Source organism: Sciurus vulgaris (assembly GCF_902686455.1).
Source record: "Sciurus vulgaris genome assembly, chromosome: 5".
Taxonomy (NCBI): domain Eukaryota; kingdom Metazoa; phylum Chordata; class Mammalia; order Rodentia; family Sciuridae; genus Sciurus; species Sciurus vulgaris.
The window spans coordinates 111,566,075-111,580,127 of NC_136465.1; the positions used below are offsets into that span (position 1 = coordinate 111,566,075).

General features: G+C 54.1%; 1 protein-coding gene across 4 annotated transcripts; it reads left to right on the forward strand.

Annotated features, from left to right (window-relative positions):
- Positions 1-408: 408 nt before the first annotated feature.
- CACNB3 (calcium voltage-gated channel auxiliary subunit beta 3) lies at positions 409-13,913 on the forward strand. 4 transcript variants are annotated; one of them, XM_079139573.1, is made up of 13 exons: positions 409-507; positions 8,311-8,433; positions 8,690-8,812; positions 9,529-9,644; positions 9,891-9,955; positions 10,165-10,184; positions 10,367-10,447; positions 10,595-10,653; positions 10,830-10,939; positions 11,208-11,359; positions 11,505-11,600; positions 11,720-11,869; positions 12,577-13,913. In XM_079139573.1, the coding sequence occupies exons 1-13, from the start codon at positions 502-504 to the stop codon at positions 12,889-12,891; spliced, it is 1,416 nt and encodes a 471-aa protein (XP_078995699.1). In that variant the 5' UTR covers positions 409-501; the 3' UTR covers positions 12,892-13,913. The 4 variants fall into 4 exon arrangements, with proteins under 4 accessions (XP_078995699.1, XP_078995698.1, XP_078995697.1 ...); XM_079139572.1 differs by lacking the exon at positions 409-507 and adding an exon at positions 1,480-1,644; XM_079139571.1 differs by lacking the exons at positions 409-507; positions 12,577-13,913 and adding exons at positions 3,966-4,665; positions 12,097-12,386.
- Positions 13,914-14,053: the final 140 nt, after the last annotated feature.

Genomic DNA, 14,053 nt, shown 5'->3' on the forward strand with positions numbered 1-14,053 from the left:
GGGGACAAACGGAGGGGCAGCTGGGCAGAGAGGGAGAAAGAGTATCCGGAGATCCTCAGGGAATGAGAAGGTTGAAAGATGGGGTCCTGGTCACCCGAGAGGAAGTGATCCGAGAGGGTTTAAAGAAGAGCTGGAAAAGGGAGAGTTCTAGTTGTGCTGAGGTGAAGTTGGAGACGCAGGTCTTTCAATCTCAGGCCTGCTACCTTGAGACCGTCTGTCGCCCCTGCTCTTTGGTATGGAGAAGGGTCCAGCCTGGGTGTTTGGGGTGAGGAGGAACCAATGAGAGGTTGGACCGCTGAGAAGGGTGCAGGGAGAGAGCCAACTGGGACTACACCCCTGCTCCCCCCCTCCCCCGCCAGAACTTGGGCTTGTCCTATTTGACGTGCCCGCCGGAGGGGCGGGAGGGGGTACTGACCCGAGAAGCTGTCCCTAGACTCTGCTCCAGCGGTCCAGTCCCGACTGGGACGTTGCCCGCTTAACCGGACGCCCCTTTAGACCAGGATGGAGGTAGGAATGATCTAGAGTCCGGGGATCAAGGGTGCCTCAAAGGAGCCCCACGGGGATGGGTATAGAGTATAGCCCGGAATCCCTTCCTGGGAGTCTGGAGGTGGGACTGCAGTTCCCGGAAAGAGGGAGTGGGATTCGTCCCAGGCTTCGGCGGGATCTGCACAGGGGCTGAGACCAGTTAGGGCAGCGCCTCCTGCTGGCAAGAGACCGGACCCCCGGTGGGTGCCGCCACCTGGAGGGCGTGTGCCGCCACCCGGTCAGCGAGCCCAGAAGGCGCTGCAACCAGTGGGGAAGGAGCCAACTCGCTTCGCCTTGCCCTTCCCCTTCGCGGGGTGCCAGGACCCAGGAAAAAGGGATGACACTAGAGACTCTCCGGGAGCAGGGCGCGTCGCGGCTGGACTCTCTCCAAATGAACCCGTCAGAAGCCCCAGGGTCTGGCTCTGGGAGGGGTGGATGGACTTGGCTCTCTTGGAGCCCTGAGAGGGCGCCTTGAAGCTTCGGCAAGCAAGCCGAGCACTATAGCATTCTTCCTTCTTGGTCCGTTCCTCGGCTGAAGTAGCGGTCGCGGCCGCCGCAGGGACCGCGGCGCCTTTCTTCCTAGGGCGCAGAAATGTGGGCGCTGAGCGCGCGAAGCAAGGTCGGGGACAGAAGAACCTTTCGCCTAAAGCTCAGGTGCCAGGGCAGACTTTGAACTACTCCCGCCCGTTTGCCTATGGCGGTGGGAGCTCCAGGGTCCCTACCCTTTCCCAGGAGGAGGTATAGGAAGACGTGTAGGGGGAGGGAGCGCGAGAGATCGGGACGGAAGGACAGTGGGAGGCACCCAGATGATCACAGAACAGGGATCTTAGAGAGACGGAAGTGGAAAGAGGCTGGACTGAAAGGCGAAGGGAGGCGGCGAGAAAGGGAGGGGGAAGGGAGGGAGGAGGAAAAGGGGAGGAACCAGGAGCGAGGGAAGGGAGCAGGCGGCTGAGTCGGGCGGGCGTGGGGCGAGGCCAAGCGTGCAGGCGGGAGCCAGTGTGCAGAGCGGCGGCTGGGTCCTGCTCCCGCCTCGGAGCCCCTGGCCCGGGGGAGGGGGAGAGGCCGCTAACTCGGTCTATGTCTTTTTCTGACTCCAGTGCAACCTTCCTGCTGAACGAGGTAACTACGGGGGGGCCCCCCTTCTCAGTGGGTGGGAGGAGAGCTCTGCTTCAAGCTAAGGAGAGGGCCCGCATTTAGGGGAGACTGCAGCATGAGGAGGGAGGAGGGAGGGGAATCAGAGGTGAGGCCAAGGATGAAAGGCCCACTGGGTAAGAGAAGAAGGGGCGGCCAGAGCACCCAAGTATTGGTACTGGAATGGGAGGAAGAATTGACTGGGGAGCTAGAAAGGGGGCTGGATTAGAAGACAGCCTCTCGCAAGTTCCCCTGCTGCCCACTCTAAGTTCCCTGGGGGCAGCCTACCAGCTAGAATGCTGCTGACCTCCATCTAGTTCAGAAGTCCTGCTCCTGCCTCAGTTTCTCCATTTGATGCCTGGGGATAGGTTATGCATAGATTAGATAAGCTGTAAGGCATTCTAGAGACTCTTAAGAACTCCAGCTCCTTAAACCTGGTTATTTCAGCTTTGCCTCTTAGGTCTTGCATCCATGATTAGGTTGGTATGAGAAATGGAGTAGGCAGGTAGGTGTGGGTGAGGTGAGAAATGAAAGGGGCATTGAGGAGCAATCTAGAGTATGGGGAGGTGGAAGGGAAGCTCTGAAGCACCAGAGGGACCCAGGGGATGGGTCCAGGTATAAGGAACTTGAACCCATCTCCTGGGGTTGGTTGGCATGTCAACTCATGCCTTAGGAGCAAACTTAGACATCATTGTCCCAGCTGGGAATGAAGGCAATAAGTGTGTGAAGAAGGACTACTACTAATGGCAGATCCACTGTTACCTACAGTCCCAGGACCCCATGTACCTGGGGAGAGTCCCAAAAGAAGAGACCAGGAGAGTAGGTTCAGGGATGGGAGAGAACCATAAGAACAATCTCCCAGGAGTGCACTGTTTCACACCTCTCTACCCTCTGGATGGAGAGAAGAAATCAAAGTGACAGAACAAAAAAGGAGATACAAGGAATAGTATGGAACTGGGAGAGGATACAAAAGTGAAAAGACAGTGTCTGGGAACTTCCAGTACAGGAAAACCAATAAATCACCCCAAACCTGCATAAGTCAGAGGGAATTGTGAAATCAGACTGCCTTCCCAAGTTGTGACCAGCACCCTCAGCCACAGGGACTCCTACAAAGTTGTCTGCCAACCCCAGCAGGAAGAAGATGCTGAGCAGGGCTGCAGTGGCTCACCCAAGGGTGTAGGCAGGCAAAAGACAATCTTAAGATGAGTCCCCTTCTCTTTTTCTTGCCAAGGGAATAAGAAATGATACAGGTGGGACGTTATATGATTCGTGGGGTCTTCCTCTCTCTCCCACGCACCGTGCCTTCTGCTATGGATCTCATCAAACGCATTACAGTTTTGGCATTCTGATTTCCCTCTAGCCCCCAAAGGTAAAGGGATGAATGCACAGATATCTGAACTCACTCTTCCAGGGACTGGAAACTGGGAATGGAAAAGACTGAATTTAGGCACAAGAGCATAGATTAAAGTGCATGTTTCAAGTGTAACTCAGGTCTAAGACATCCTCCTCTTGGGGTGCCCGGTGGTGAGAATTCAAATGAATAATTATGCTCAGGAAATGCAAAAAGGAGGAAACTTAAGTGGGTAGACCTTGGGGAAATTTCTTCAAGATAAGGGCTGCTCTCTCAAATCGCAGTGCTCCTTTGAATGAGACTGAGTGATGCAGAGCAGTATTGTGGCTAGAACCAAGATACTGCCCACCCTACCCGGGGTCTTTTGCAAAGCGGGAGACTTGCAGCTTCCTCCTCTCAACCCTAGTGTGCCACCTTTTGTCTCACCCACAACTATCCCCCTACCGCCACCCTCTGGTTTCTTCCCCTTTCTCTTTAGGCTCACCTAAAACAGCCCCTATCTGCCCCAATTCCCATAGATGCCTTGGCAATGCCTGGCACGATCCTTGGCAAGGAATTTAGGAAGGGAACCTCCATCCTGGCCGGGCTAGGATGAAATCTGCCCGCGCAACAGGTGTAACGGGGCCTACCCGGCTCCACGAAACTCCCCAATTCTCAAGGGTTGGACTACACCACCCTTTGCTGCAGCCCAGTACAGACGAGGCTGATCACCTATCTGCCTTGTGACAGGGGCTGCCTTCATGGCATGGGCCTGGGGTCGCCAAACCCATTTCTCCCCACTATTATTACGGGGTTTGCATTTGGAGTGTCACAGGGAGCGGAAACACTCCAAACACACAGCCGTCTCACCTGGGACCTCTTCCCGTCTGCCGCCCGACCCCCTCCCCCATCCCCGTTCCACCTCCCCGGCCTCTTCGGTGTCCCTCAGTCTTCGCATTTTCTCCCCCGACCCCCACACTTCCTCCCTCTGCCTCGACTGCTGCTTTCTTTCTCTCCAGCCTTCCCATCACCCCTGTTCTCTCCGGTCTCGGCTCAGGTCGCGTCTCCTCCCTGCCCGCGCCCCCTCCCCTCCCCCGCACCAGCCCTTTGTTTCCCCGCGGAGTAGTTCCTGGGTTGCTGAGCGTCTCAGTCTCCGCATCTCTCCTCGCCCCGCCTTCTCCTGCCCGGATCCGCCCCGCCGCAGCCTCTCCTGCCTCCCTCCCCGCCGCCCCTGCCCCAGAGGTGCTGGGGGACCCACCTTCCCCCGCTCGCGCCCGCCGCCTCCCGGGCCCAGTCCCCTGCTCCCCGGCCGCAGCGCCCCCGCCGCCCCCGCCTTCCCGGGAGGGGGTCAGGTGGGCGGGCACTATTGTTGTAGGAGCCGGCGCCAGATTCCTCAGCCGCGCTCGGGGTGGGACCGGCTGGGTTTGGGGGGTGGGGAGGGGGGGAGCGGTGATTTGAGCTCCGAGCAGCTGGTCTTCGCGGCTCGTTCCCTCCTTCGCGCTCTCTCGCTCTCCGCTGCCGCCCGCAGGGCTGCGGGGCTCGGTGGCATCTCGGGCGCGGCCCGCTGTCCTCGCCCCTGCCTCCGGGCCGCTCCCGCCCTCGGCGCCGCTCGCTTCCCCCACCCGGACTCCCCCATGTATGACGACTCCTACGTGCCCGGGTTTGAGGACTCGGAGGCGGTGAGTGCCCACGGGGAGGGTGGGGGTGGGGCAGTTGGGGTGACACCTCCTCCCCCTTCAACCCTTCCCCCAGTTCAGGACTTTGAGAAAACGCCTCAGTGGCGGGTCAGGGAGCGTAGTGGGGAGCTCTAGAAAAGTGGGGAGATGGGTTTTCATGCCAGGGGCTTCCAAGTGCCCCAGGCCTAGACCCAGGGGCATCTGATATGTGTGGAGGGGGCATTGGAGTGGGGGGAGACTTGAGCAGGTGGCTCCAAAGCCCAGGGCAGAAGGGGCAGAGGGAGAAAGACCTGGAGGCTGTGGTCACGGAGGCTTTAGAGAGGGAACACGCAATGTCTGGAGTTTCAAATTCTGGGTTTATGGGGTCTGAACATAGCAGGAGAGAAATTGGTGATCCTGGGCAGGGGGACACTCCAGACCACTGCCCCAAGTAAATGACAAATTGGGGAGTTAGGAGAACATCAGAGAGTCAGGTACTAGCTTCTTCAGAAAGAGGAATCCTAAAACTTGCGGAGCTTCATCATTCCCCTCTGCTCTCCATCTCTGCGAATTGCCTTATCTCCTTACCCTTCCTGTAGCCCAGTTTCTCTCCCAGGCTGAAATCTGGACACCCAGCACATGGGTGGCCCAGCTGACTGAGCCCCATCCGTTACTCAGCCCCCTGCGGAGGCTTCCTCAGAGCAGTGGGTGTCCTGAGCTCCTGCTCAGCATGGAAGGCCTGGAGGTGAGGCCAGAGGAGCTGAGGGCCTGGGGATGGAGAGGAAGCTCTTTGCTCAGAGAACCAGGCAACCAATAAATATTTAATTCTTCTCTTTGCTTTTATCTCCTGACCCACTGAGACAAATCAGCTCATTAGGCAGTGATTCCCGGAGCAGGAGCTCAGAGAACAGGGAGTATCCTGGAAAGATGAAGCAAGAGTGGGAAGCAGCCTCAGTCCCTTGGAGCTGCCAGCCTTCCCTCAAACATCCCACAAGAAGACCTTAGTAAAAGACCACTGGCTTGGAGGGGGCCTCTGATACGCATGAAGGGTTGAGCATCCCCAGGTCTGAAAGCACATTGAATCAAGTCTTCTCCCATCACTCACCACCAGCCCCAGGACAGATGATTGTTGCGACTCAGAACAGGCAACTGTCAGTCTTTTTCTGGGACTGAGCTCCTCCTGGGCCCAATTTTCCATGGGGCCTCTTGGGCTAATTACATTGCAGCTAGAGCATATGATTTTCAAGGCTCTGGTGGACACCTCTTTCTGACAGTTGAAGGGACAGCTGGTGTAGCCCAGGGTGCCAAGGTGAGCTTGAGAACAAACCTCTCTGTGGGGCTGCAGGGCCCTTAGGAGGTTCTTCCCATCCCTGGTGAGAAGGCAAGGGCTACTACAAGGAAAAAACTGACACTGACACATGGGTGGTATTTGAAGGAGCCTGCTGACCTATTGCTCCCTTACTGTCCCTTCTAGTTCCTGGATCACCCTCCCCCACTTTACTTCCCCTTGCCTGGCTCCTTGCTCTCCCTGAGGCCCCCTCTGAAGCAGTAGGAGGGAGATCAGGCTCTAAATAAATCCACCGGCTCATCTCCCTCCTCTCCTTCCCCCGTGCCAGGCAAGAGAGGAGCTGCAGCCTGCCCACACACTCACCAGGCAAGGGGGGCACCACCAGGGCACTGTGCCAACCCTGGCAGCTCCCAAGTACTGAGCCTCTGGCTGTTTTGGCATAGCAGGGAATGGGGAAAGTAAGACCCCACTATATACTTGACAGTACAGGCCTGACTTTCCCAAAGTGATACCATAGCATGAAAGATGAACAAGCCCTGAGGACTTGGGAAGCATGGAGAGGGGCTCCATTCTGAGCACAACTCATTAAATATTTAGGGAGAGATTCTGTCATTCCCTTCCCAGTGTGAGAGGCCAGCTAACTGAGATGCCCCAGATAGGGGTATTAAGATCCCTAAATTAGGCTGAAAGCCTGGGAAGCAGGGAATAAAAATGGAACTCTTCTCTCAGCACCATGCTGGGCATCTAGGAGGTCTCTATCTGACATATGCCAAGTGAGTGGTCATCCTGCCTTGCCTCCTGCCTCCTGCCCTTTTGGCCTCCGTCCACTCACTCAGCCAGCCATGTCTCACAGAGTTAGCACTTGTCTTCTAAGACCACTAGGAAGGAGGCCCCTCACACTATACAAAGGTTCTTTCTGAGGCTCAGCCTCTCATTACCCTGCCACCAACCCAGTCTTATTTTGTTTTCAGTAAATATGGAGAACAGCAGGTAAACTCCGCTCCTTTCAAATGAAAGGCTTTGCCCCTGTGCTGTCTCCACGCTTGGGGTCTACTGTAGACATTTGCCTTAGCTTAAGCTGTAGGCTCTTCACTGACACTGAGCTGACCAGCCCTCTTGTTCAAGGCAGTGATGAAGAAGGCAGATCAAATGGGCAGGTGCTTGATGTTGCCTTCTCCACTGCAAGTCTAGCCTCTGCTGGCTTCTGGAGGTGGCCATGCCCCATAGGCTTGAGGGAATGAATATTCCTCAGCCCAAGTATATCCTAAAACCTCTTCTCCCACACATTCCTGCATGAACCCTTTTATCTAAACTCCTCCCTTCTCTCTGCCACTGGCATCTCAGAATTGAGTAAAGTACCCCTTCAGACTTTTGCCTGTAGAGAGGGAAAACTGAGGTAGAAAACAAGATTTCATTTTCCCTAGACTTGTGAGGAAAACAGACATCCTAAATTCAACCACTTGATTCAAACTCTAACTTTTCTCATTTGTTTGAACACTGTGTTGAAGGTGGACTCTGCAATCCTTCAAATGCACCCTCACTGCTCAAAGATCCTTCCTATAGGAAGAACTCTGAGACTCCTTTCTCACATTACAAGAGATACCCTTGCACATCCCCAGGGTCCTGCACCTCAGCTGGGTTGCTTGGCACCAGTGTGGTCTTCCTCCAGGGCCTGATATCCCCCTGGGTCCAGAAAGGGGTGGGGAGATGTAGGCCAAGCAAGTGTGGCCCAGGTTTCCTGTGCCCAAGAAGATAGCTTTGTGTTATCCTCTTAGTCTGTATTATTTGATGCTCACACCTGGCCATTTGCCTCAGCAGGTATGAAGTGAAAGAAAGTGGGTGGTAGGGATAATAAAGGGGAGGAAGCTTCCAAGAGTTGACAGCTCAGTCTCCACAGGAGAAGAGCAAGGGCTTACCATTTGGGAGCCTTCAAAAACCTTGTTGGAGTAGGGAAGGTAGAACCTAAGAGGGCAAATGGCTACATCCTGACACTTAGGCTTGTGAGGTGGCAACCAGCATCTCTTGGTTGTTTCTGGCTGTACTCCTCTCAGGCATCTTAAGGGATGACGTCCAGGCTGCTTTGCAATGGTAGAGAAGAGAAAAAGGGAGGAAGGAGAAGTGATGCCTCTATACAAAGCTGCAGTGTTAATAGGCTGGGAGGGGAGAGGCCCTGATCTTTGCATATGTGGATCAGACCAGCTTCCTTATAGGTTCAGAGGCACGGTTCCTTCTCAGTGAATAGAAGAAACATGGGGGTCCAACCACCCACTGGGAGATAGAGAGACTGTGAGTAGCAGAGGCACCAGTATAGGGTTAAGAGGGTGCCTTTATGATGTCCTTCACACCTGAGCCCAGGGATCACAGCCTCTCTCCCATCCCAGGGTTCAGCCGACTCCTATACCAGCCGCCCATCTCTGGACTCAGACGTCTCCCTGGAAGAGGACCGGGAGAGTGCCCGGCGTGAAGTGGAGAGCCAGGCTCAACAGCAACTTGAGAGGGCCAAGGTATACTTTCTGGGCAGGAGGCCAGACTGGGCGGAAACCTGTACTGGGTCCTGGGTCCTGTGTCCTGCAGATTTAGGCAGGATGAACTTGAGTATGAGTGTGTGAGTGTGGGTGGGTGGGTGTGTGTGATGGGCAGAGGCTCAGGCTGACACCAAACTCCTTCACTGGAGCTTCCACCTTTCCCTGATGGTGTACGAAAACTGGAAGGGGTGCCTCTGAGGCGCCTCTCACTTGTACTGACTGCTGAATTCTTCAGCATAAACCTGTGGCATTTGCTGTGAGGACCAATGTCAGCTACTGTGGTGTACTGGACGAGGAGTGCCCAGTCCAGGGCTCTGGAGTCAACTTTGAGGCCAAAGATTTTCTGCACATTAAAGAGGTGATCAGCTCCCCTTCCCCAAAAAGCTTCTAGCATTTAATTTTCCTGCTTTTCCTCCAATACCTGTTACTTTAATTCTTAGTCTATAAATAAGAAATCCCAGACTCTTCCATTTTTACCTTTACACGCACACCTGTACACCCTTTACACCCTAGACCTGATCCTAAGGTCTTTACCCTTCTGAGATCTGGCTTCATTCTCAGTTTTTTTTTTAATATGTATTTTTTAGATGTTGATGGACTTTTATTTTATTCATTTATTTATATACAGTGCTGAGAATCGAACCCAGTGCTTCACATATACTAGGCAAGGGCTCTACCACTGAGCCACAACCCCAGACCCTCTTTTTTTAAAAAATATTTTTAGTCGTAGATGAACGCAATGTCTTTATTTTACTTTTTCTTTTTTTTTTTTTTAATGTGGTGCTGAGAATAGAACCTAGTGCTTTACACGTGCTAGGCAAGTGCTCTACCACTGAGCCACAGTCCCAGCCCTTGATCCTCAGTTTCTGTATCTGTAAAAGTTAGCATTCAGACTAGCTGCTGAGGTCCCCTGAGGACCACTGTAATGCTGCACTCTGAATTCCTGTGGCTTAACCCTGGCTGCCCTTCCTCCCACAACACCTTTTGTCACTGCCCCTGGTGCTACTTTCCTCAGACCAGATCAGCCTGGGGCCTGGGCTGGCTCCTCTCACTGCCCCTCTTGCTCCACTCCAGAAGTACAGCAATGACTGGTGGATCGGGCGGCTAGTGAAAGAGGGCGGGGACATCGCCTTCATCCCCAGCCCCCAGCGCCTGGAGAGCATCCGACTCAAACAGGAGCAGAAGGCCAGGTGAGAGCAGGCTGTAATTCAGTAAACACACACCTGAACACATGCACTTCACCCACGATACATGTCTCATGCACTACACGTGTATATCCCACCCCTCACAAATACACAGCTGTACATATTTACACCAGATTTACACATACACCCACAGATGCATGCTTAGCAGAGATACTCCATTTTCATAAGTAGATAATGTAGAACATACACAGGTACACATTTATATTCTTCTTCCTCCTTTTCTTCCCTCAGGAGATCCGGGAACCCTTCTAGCCTTAGTGACATTGGCAACCGACGTTCCCCTCCTCCGTCTCTAGGTAGTTTCCCCTAACCCACCCACCTTGGGTAGATGGGTAACTAAGACACAGGGGAAAAGAGGATCCTCCGCAGTGAACGTGTGGGAAGGGGCTGGTGGAAGGTTCAAGAGAACTGGGAGAAGCCCAGTCTCCCCTGGGGAAGGGAATACCATGCTTTCAGGCCCTTTTCCCTTCACCAACTTTAATCTTTTATTTCCTTTTCCAAAAAGCCAAGCAGAAGCAAAAGCAGGTGAGTCAAGAAAGGGAGATGGGCTGGGGGGCTCATGGCTATAGGGACACTTTTCTGGGCAGTCATTGTTGGAAGGGAAGAACAGAGGGGAGGGAATCCAGAACTTCTGACTATCCCCATCAGTCAGGCATAATGCTGGAGCCAGGGCCATAATTTTGTTTGACCTCCTGTTCATTCTGCAGGCAGAGCATATTCCCCCATATGATGTGGTGCCCTCCATGCGGCCTGTGGTGCTGGTGGGACCCTCTCTGAAAGGTTATGAGGTGAGAGGAAATCCCTAACCCCAAAGAGTCACCCCTAGCAATCCTACCATACACAGACCCCAGAGGAAGGAGAAGACTCTGGGACCATGTATGGGGATACTGCCTCTTTTCAAGACAGCTTGCATTAGTACTGTGCCCTCCCTGCAGGTCACAGATATGATGCAGAAGGCTCTCTTCGACTTCCTCAAACATAGATTTGATGGCAGGTAAGCTACCCTGACTTGGCCTGACCTGACCTGAGAACCAGGGAGAAGATCACTGACTACTTCCCCATGCCTAGAGCAACTCTCTAAAGGGAAAGCTAGAGAGCTGGGTAAGGAGAGGCTGAGGCTTTTTATGGTTAGAGGTTTGAAGCCAGCTGTGGTTTCCCACCCTACCCCAGGATCTCCATTACACGAGTTACAGCAGACCTCTCACTAGCAAAGAGATCTGTGCTTAACAATCCTGGCAAGAGAACCATCATCGAGCGCTCCTCCGCCCGTTCCAGCATTGGTGAGGAGTCCCCATCTCCTGCCTCTCTGTCCACTCTAGTACTAGTGAGAACCTTCCTTCTCCCTTTTCTCTTCCCCAAGTCCTTGTTTTTCTGCCCATCTCCTCTGCCTGCCCCAAGATAATCAGGAACCCACCCCCTTCCTCAATTCCCTGGTCCTCTGCCTGCATAGGCCTCTAGTTCCTTCTAGATCATCATTCGGGAGCCTTTAAATCCCTGGGAGTAAGTAGTGGGTGGATCCCCTGATGAGCACTGTGCTCCCCTCCTTAGCTGAAGTACAGAGTGAGATCGAGCGTATATTTGAGCTGGCCAAATCCCTGCAGCTAGTAGTGTTGGATGCTGACACCATCAATCACCCAGCACAGCTGGCCAAGACCTCACTGGCCCCCATCATCGTCTTTGTTAAAGTATCCTCACCTAAGGTAAGTCAACAGGGGGCTGGGGGAGGCCCAGAACTGCTTCCTTGGATGTGGCACACCTCTGCTTGGGCCCTACCTAGGGAACCAGAGTTCCCTTTTTCTGTTGCCCCTGAATACCACTCTTTGTGTTCCACCCTCCCCGCTTCAGGTACTCCAGCGGCTCATTCGCTCCCGTGGGAAATCACAGATGAAGCATCTGACAGTACAGATGATGGCGTATGATAAACTGGTTCAGTGCCCACCGGTGAGTGCCTGGGTCAGTGATTCCTATACCCACTCTTCCTGGGCAGCAGATGTGGTAGAGATGGACAGGGACTGCTGCCAAGAGGAAGCCAACATTCTCCCTTCACCCTCCCTCCCCAGGAATCATTTGATGTGATTCTGGATGAGAATCAGCTGGAGGATGCCTGTGAGCACCTGGCTGAATACCTAGAGGTTTATTGGCGAGCCACCCACCACCCAGCCCCTGGCACTGGACTTCTGGGCCCTCCCAGTGCCATCCCTGGACTTCAGGTAACCATTTCCAATGGGTAATCATTTCCGGATGTGCAGGCTAAGTCAGCCAAACACATACCCTTTCTGCTCAAAGGATCATCCTTGGCCTGCAGTTCAGAAGGCCAAGGGATTGTTGAGCTCTCAGCTCTACTTCTGCTTTGCACAAAGCGAGTGCACATGGACCAAAGAACTTCCTGGTTAGAGAGTAAATCAATGAGATGGGTAATCAAGGATTTGTTTTCTAGGGGTCAAGAGAAACATTATCTCCAGGAGGCTGAGGCAGGAGGATCGCAAGTTCGAGGCCAGCCTCAGCAACTTAGTGAGGCCCTAAACAACTTAGTGAGAACCTGTCTCAAAATAAAAAACACAGAGGGCTGGGGATGTGGCTCATTGGTAAAGCCCTGCTCTGGGTTCTTGGTTTAATTTCCAGTAGCAAAAAAAAAAAAAAAAAAAAAAACCAGAAAAAAAGGAAGGAAAACATCATTATCTCCAAACCCTCCTCCCAGTCAGTTTTGAAGGCAGAGCCTGAATTTTGCAGAGGTCAAAAGCTCCAATATTCTTTATCTGGCCTGGAAAAATATTCCAGTATGCTTCTTCCTCACACCAATTCCTCCTATACCTGGAAATTGAGTTGAGAGGAAGAATCTTCCACTCTGCCAGAGGTGGGAGGGAGGCAGAGGCCAGATCCCGTACTGCCTCACTTAAAGCTGTTGTGTGGCCCTCAGAACCAGCAGCTGCTGGGGGAGAGAGGTGAGGAGCACTCGCCCCTGGAGCGGGACAGCTTGATGCCCTCAGACGAGGCCAGCGAGAGCTCCCGCCAGGCTTGGACAGGATCTTCACAACGCAGCTCCCGCCACCTGGAGGAGGACTATGCAGATGCCTACCAGGACCTGTATCAGCCTCATCGCCAACACACCTCGGGGCTGCCCAGTGCTAATGGGCATGACCCCCAAGACCGGCTCCTAGCACAGGACTCGGAGCACAACCACAATGACCGGAACTGGCAGCGCAATAGGCCTTGGCCCAAGGATAGCTACTGATGGCCTCCTGCTGCCCTACCCTGGCAGGCACAGGCACAGCTGGCTGGGATGCCCACTCCAGGCAGGTTGGAGTTAGACTGGCATTAGGCTGCCACTAAGCTCAGCTCCCACAACCCCCTGCCCAGCCCCAGGGCTGCCTGTGGTCCCAAGGTTCTGGGAGAAGCAGGGGAACCCCTCACCTGGGCACAGTGACCCCCTAGGCTCCCATTCCAGGTACTAGCTGTGTTCTGCACCCCTGGCACCTTCCTTGCCTCCTGCACAAGAAGCTGCCCCACTGGGCAGTGCCCTCAGGCCAGGATCCCCTTAGCAGGGACCTTCCCATCAGGCTCAGGGGAGGGATGCCCCCTCATAGTGACAAGAGGGTGGGGCTGTGGGCAACATGGCACAAGGAAGAAACAAGATTCCCAAGCAGACAAGTCTTAACAGTCAAGGGACTGAGGAGTTGTGCTTTGGTCCAAGGGTCTCCATTCACCTCACTGCCACGCATCAGAAACCAGACAATCAAAGCCCAATAGGGTGGCACTTCCACCCATCAGCTGGAGTGGGGCATCCACATCCAAGACTAGAGCAGCAGGCAGGTGAGGCTGGGCCAGAGAAAGCCCTCCCAGCTGAGGCTCTTCGAGGAAAGGGCCCTCCTCACACCTCCAGGAAGCTTAGCATCTGACAGGACCAGGGATGAGAAGCATGGTCAAGCCAAAAGGCAGCAGAAGCCAACCTGGATTAGAAGTCTGGGGAGGGAGGAACAGCTTGGGGGCCTCCTTGCCTTTCTCATCCTGCCCTTGCATCCTGTCATTTCTATTCTCACCCTTCATGCCTCCTGGAAGGTGGGGGCTCCAAACTATTCCCTGACTCATAGCTGCTGCTTGTTAGGTTAGGGTTAGATGGGGAGACATAGGACACAGTGGACAGCCCCCAGAGGCCCTGGCTACCCTTGCCTTATGGCTCTAGTGTGTGATCTACAGAGCATGCTCCACAAGACCCTGTCCCATTTCACTGTCATCAATAAAACACCATACACAGTCCCTCAGGTGTGTATTCTATATCTGCTGGCTCAGGTGGCTCACCATGTGCTCCAGCTCTGACAGAAGTAGGTATTTTGTCCTCCCGCTCTCTCCAACCATCCATTGAATGGGAAGAAAAGGGCAGAGCTCCAGGAGACCCT

Excerpts from the sequence above, each read along its gene's own strand:
- CACNB3 (XM_079139570.1), top strand. The coding sequence starts at position 4,621 with ATGTATGACGACTCCTACGTGCCCGGGTTTGAGGACTCGGAGGCG. Across the intron at positions 11,601-11,719 it reads AACTGGTTCAGTGCCCACCG|GAATCATTTGATGTGATTCT; the intron begins GTGAGTGCCTGG and ends CTCCCTCCCCAG. Across the intron at positions 11,870-12,576 it reads GTGCCATCCCTGGACTTCAG|AACCAGCAGCTGCTGGGGGA; the intron begins GTAACCATTTCC and ends TGTGGCCCTCAG.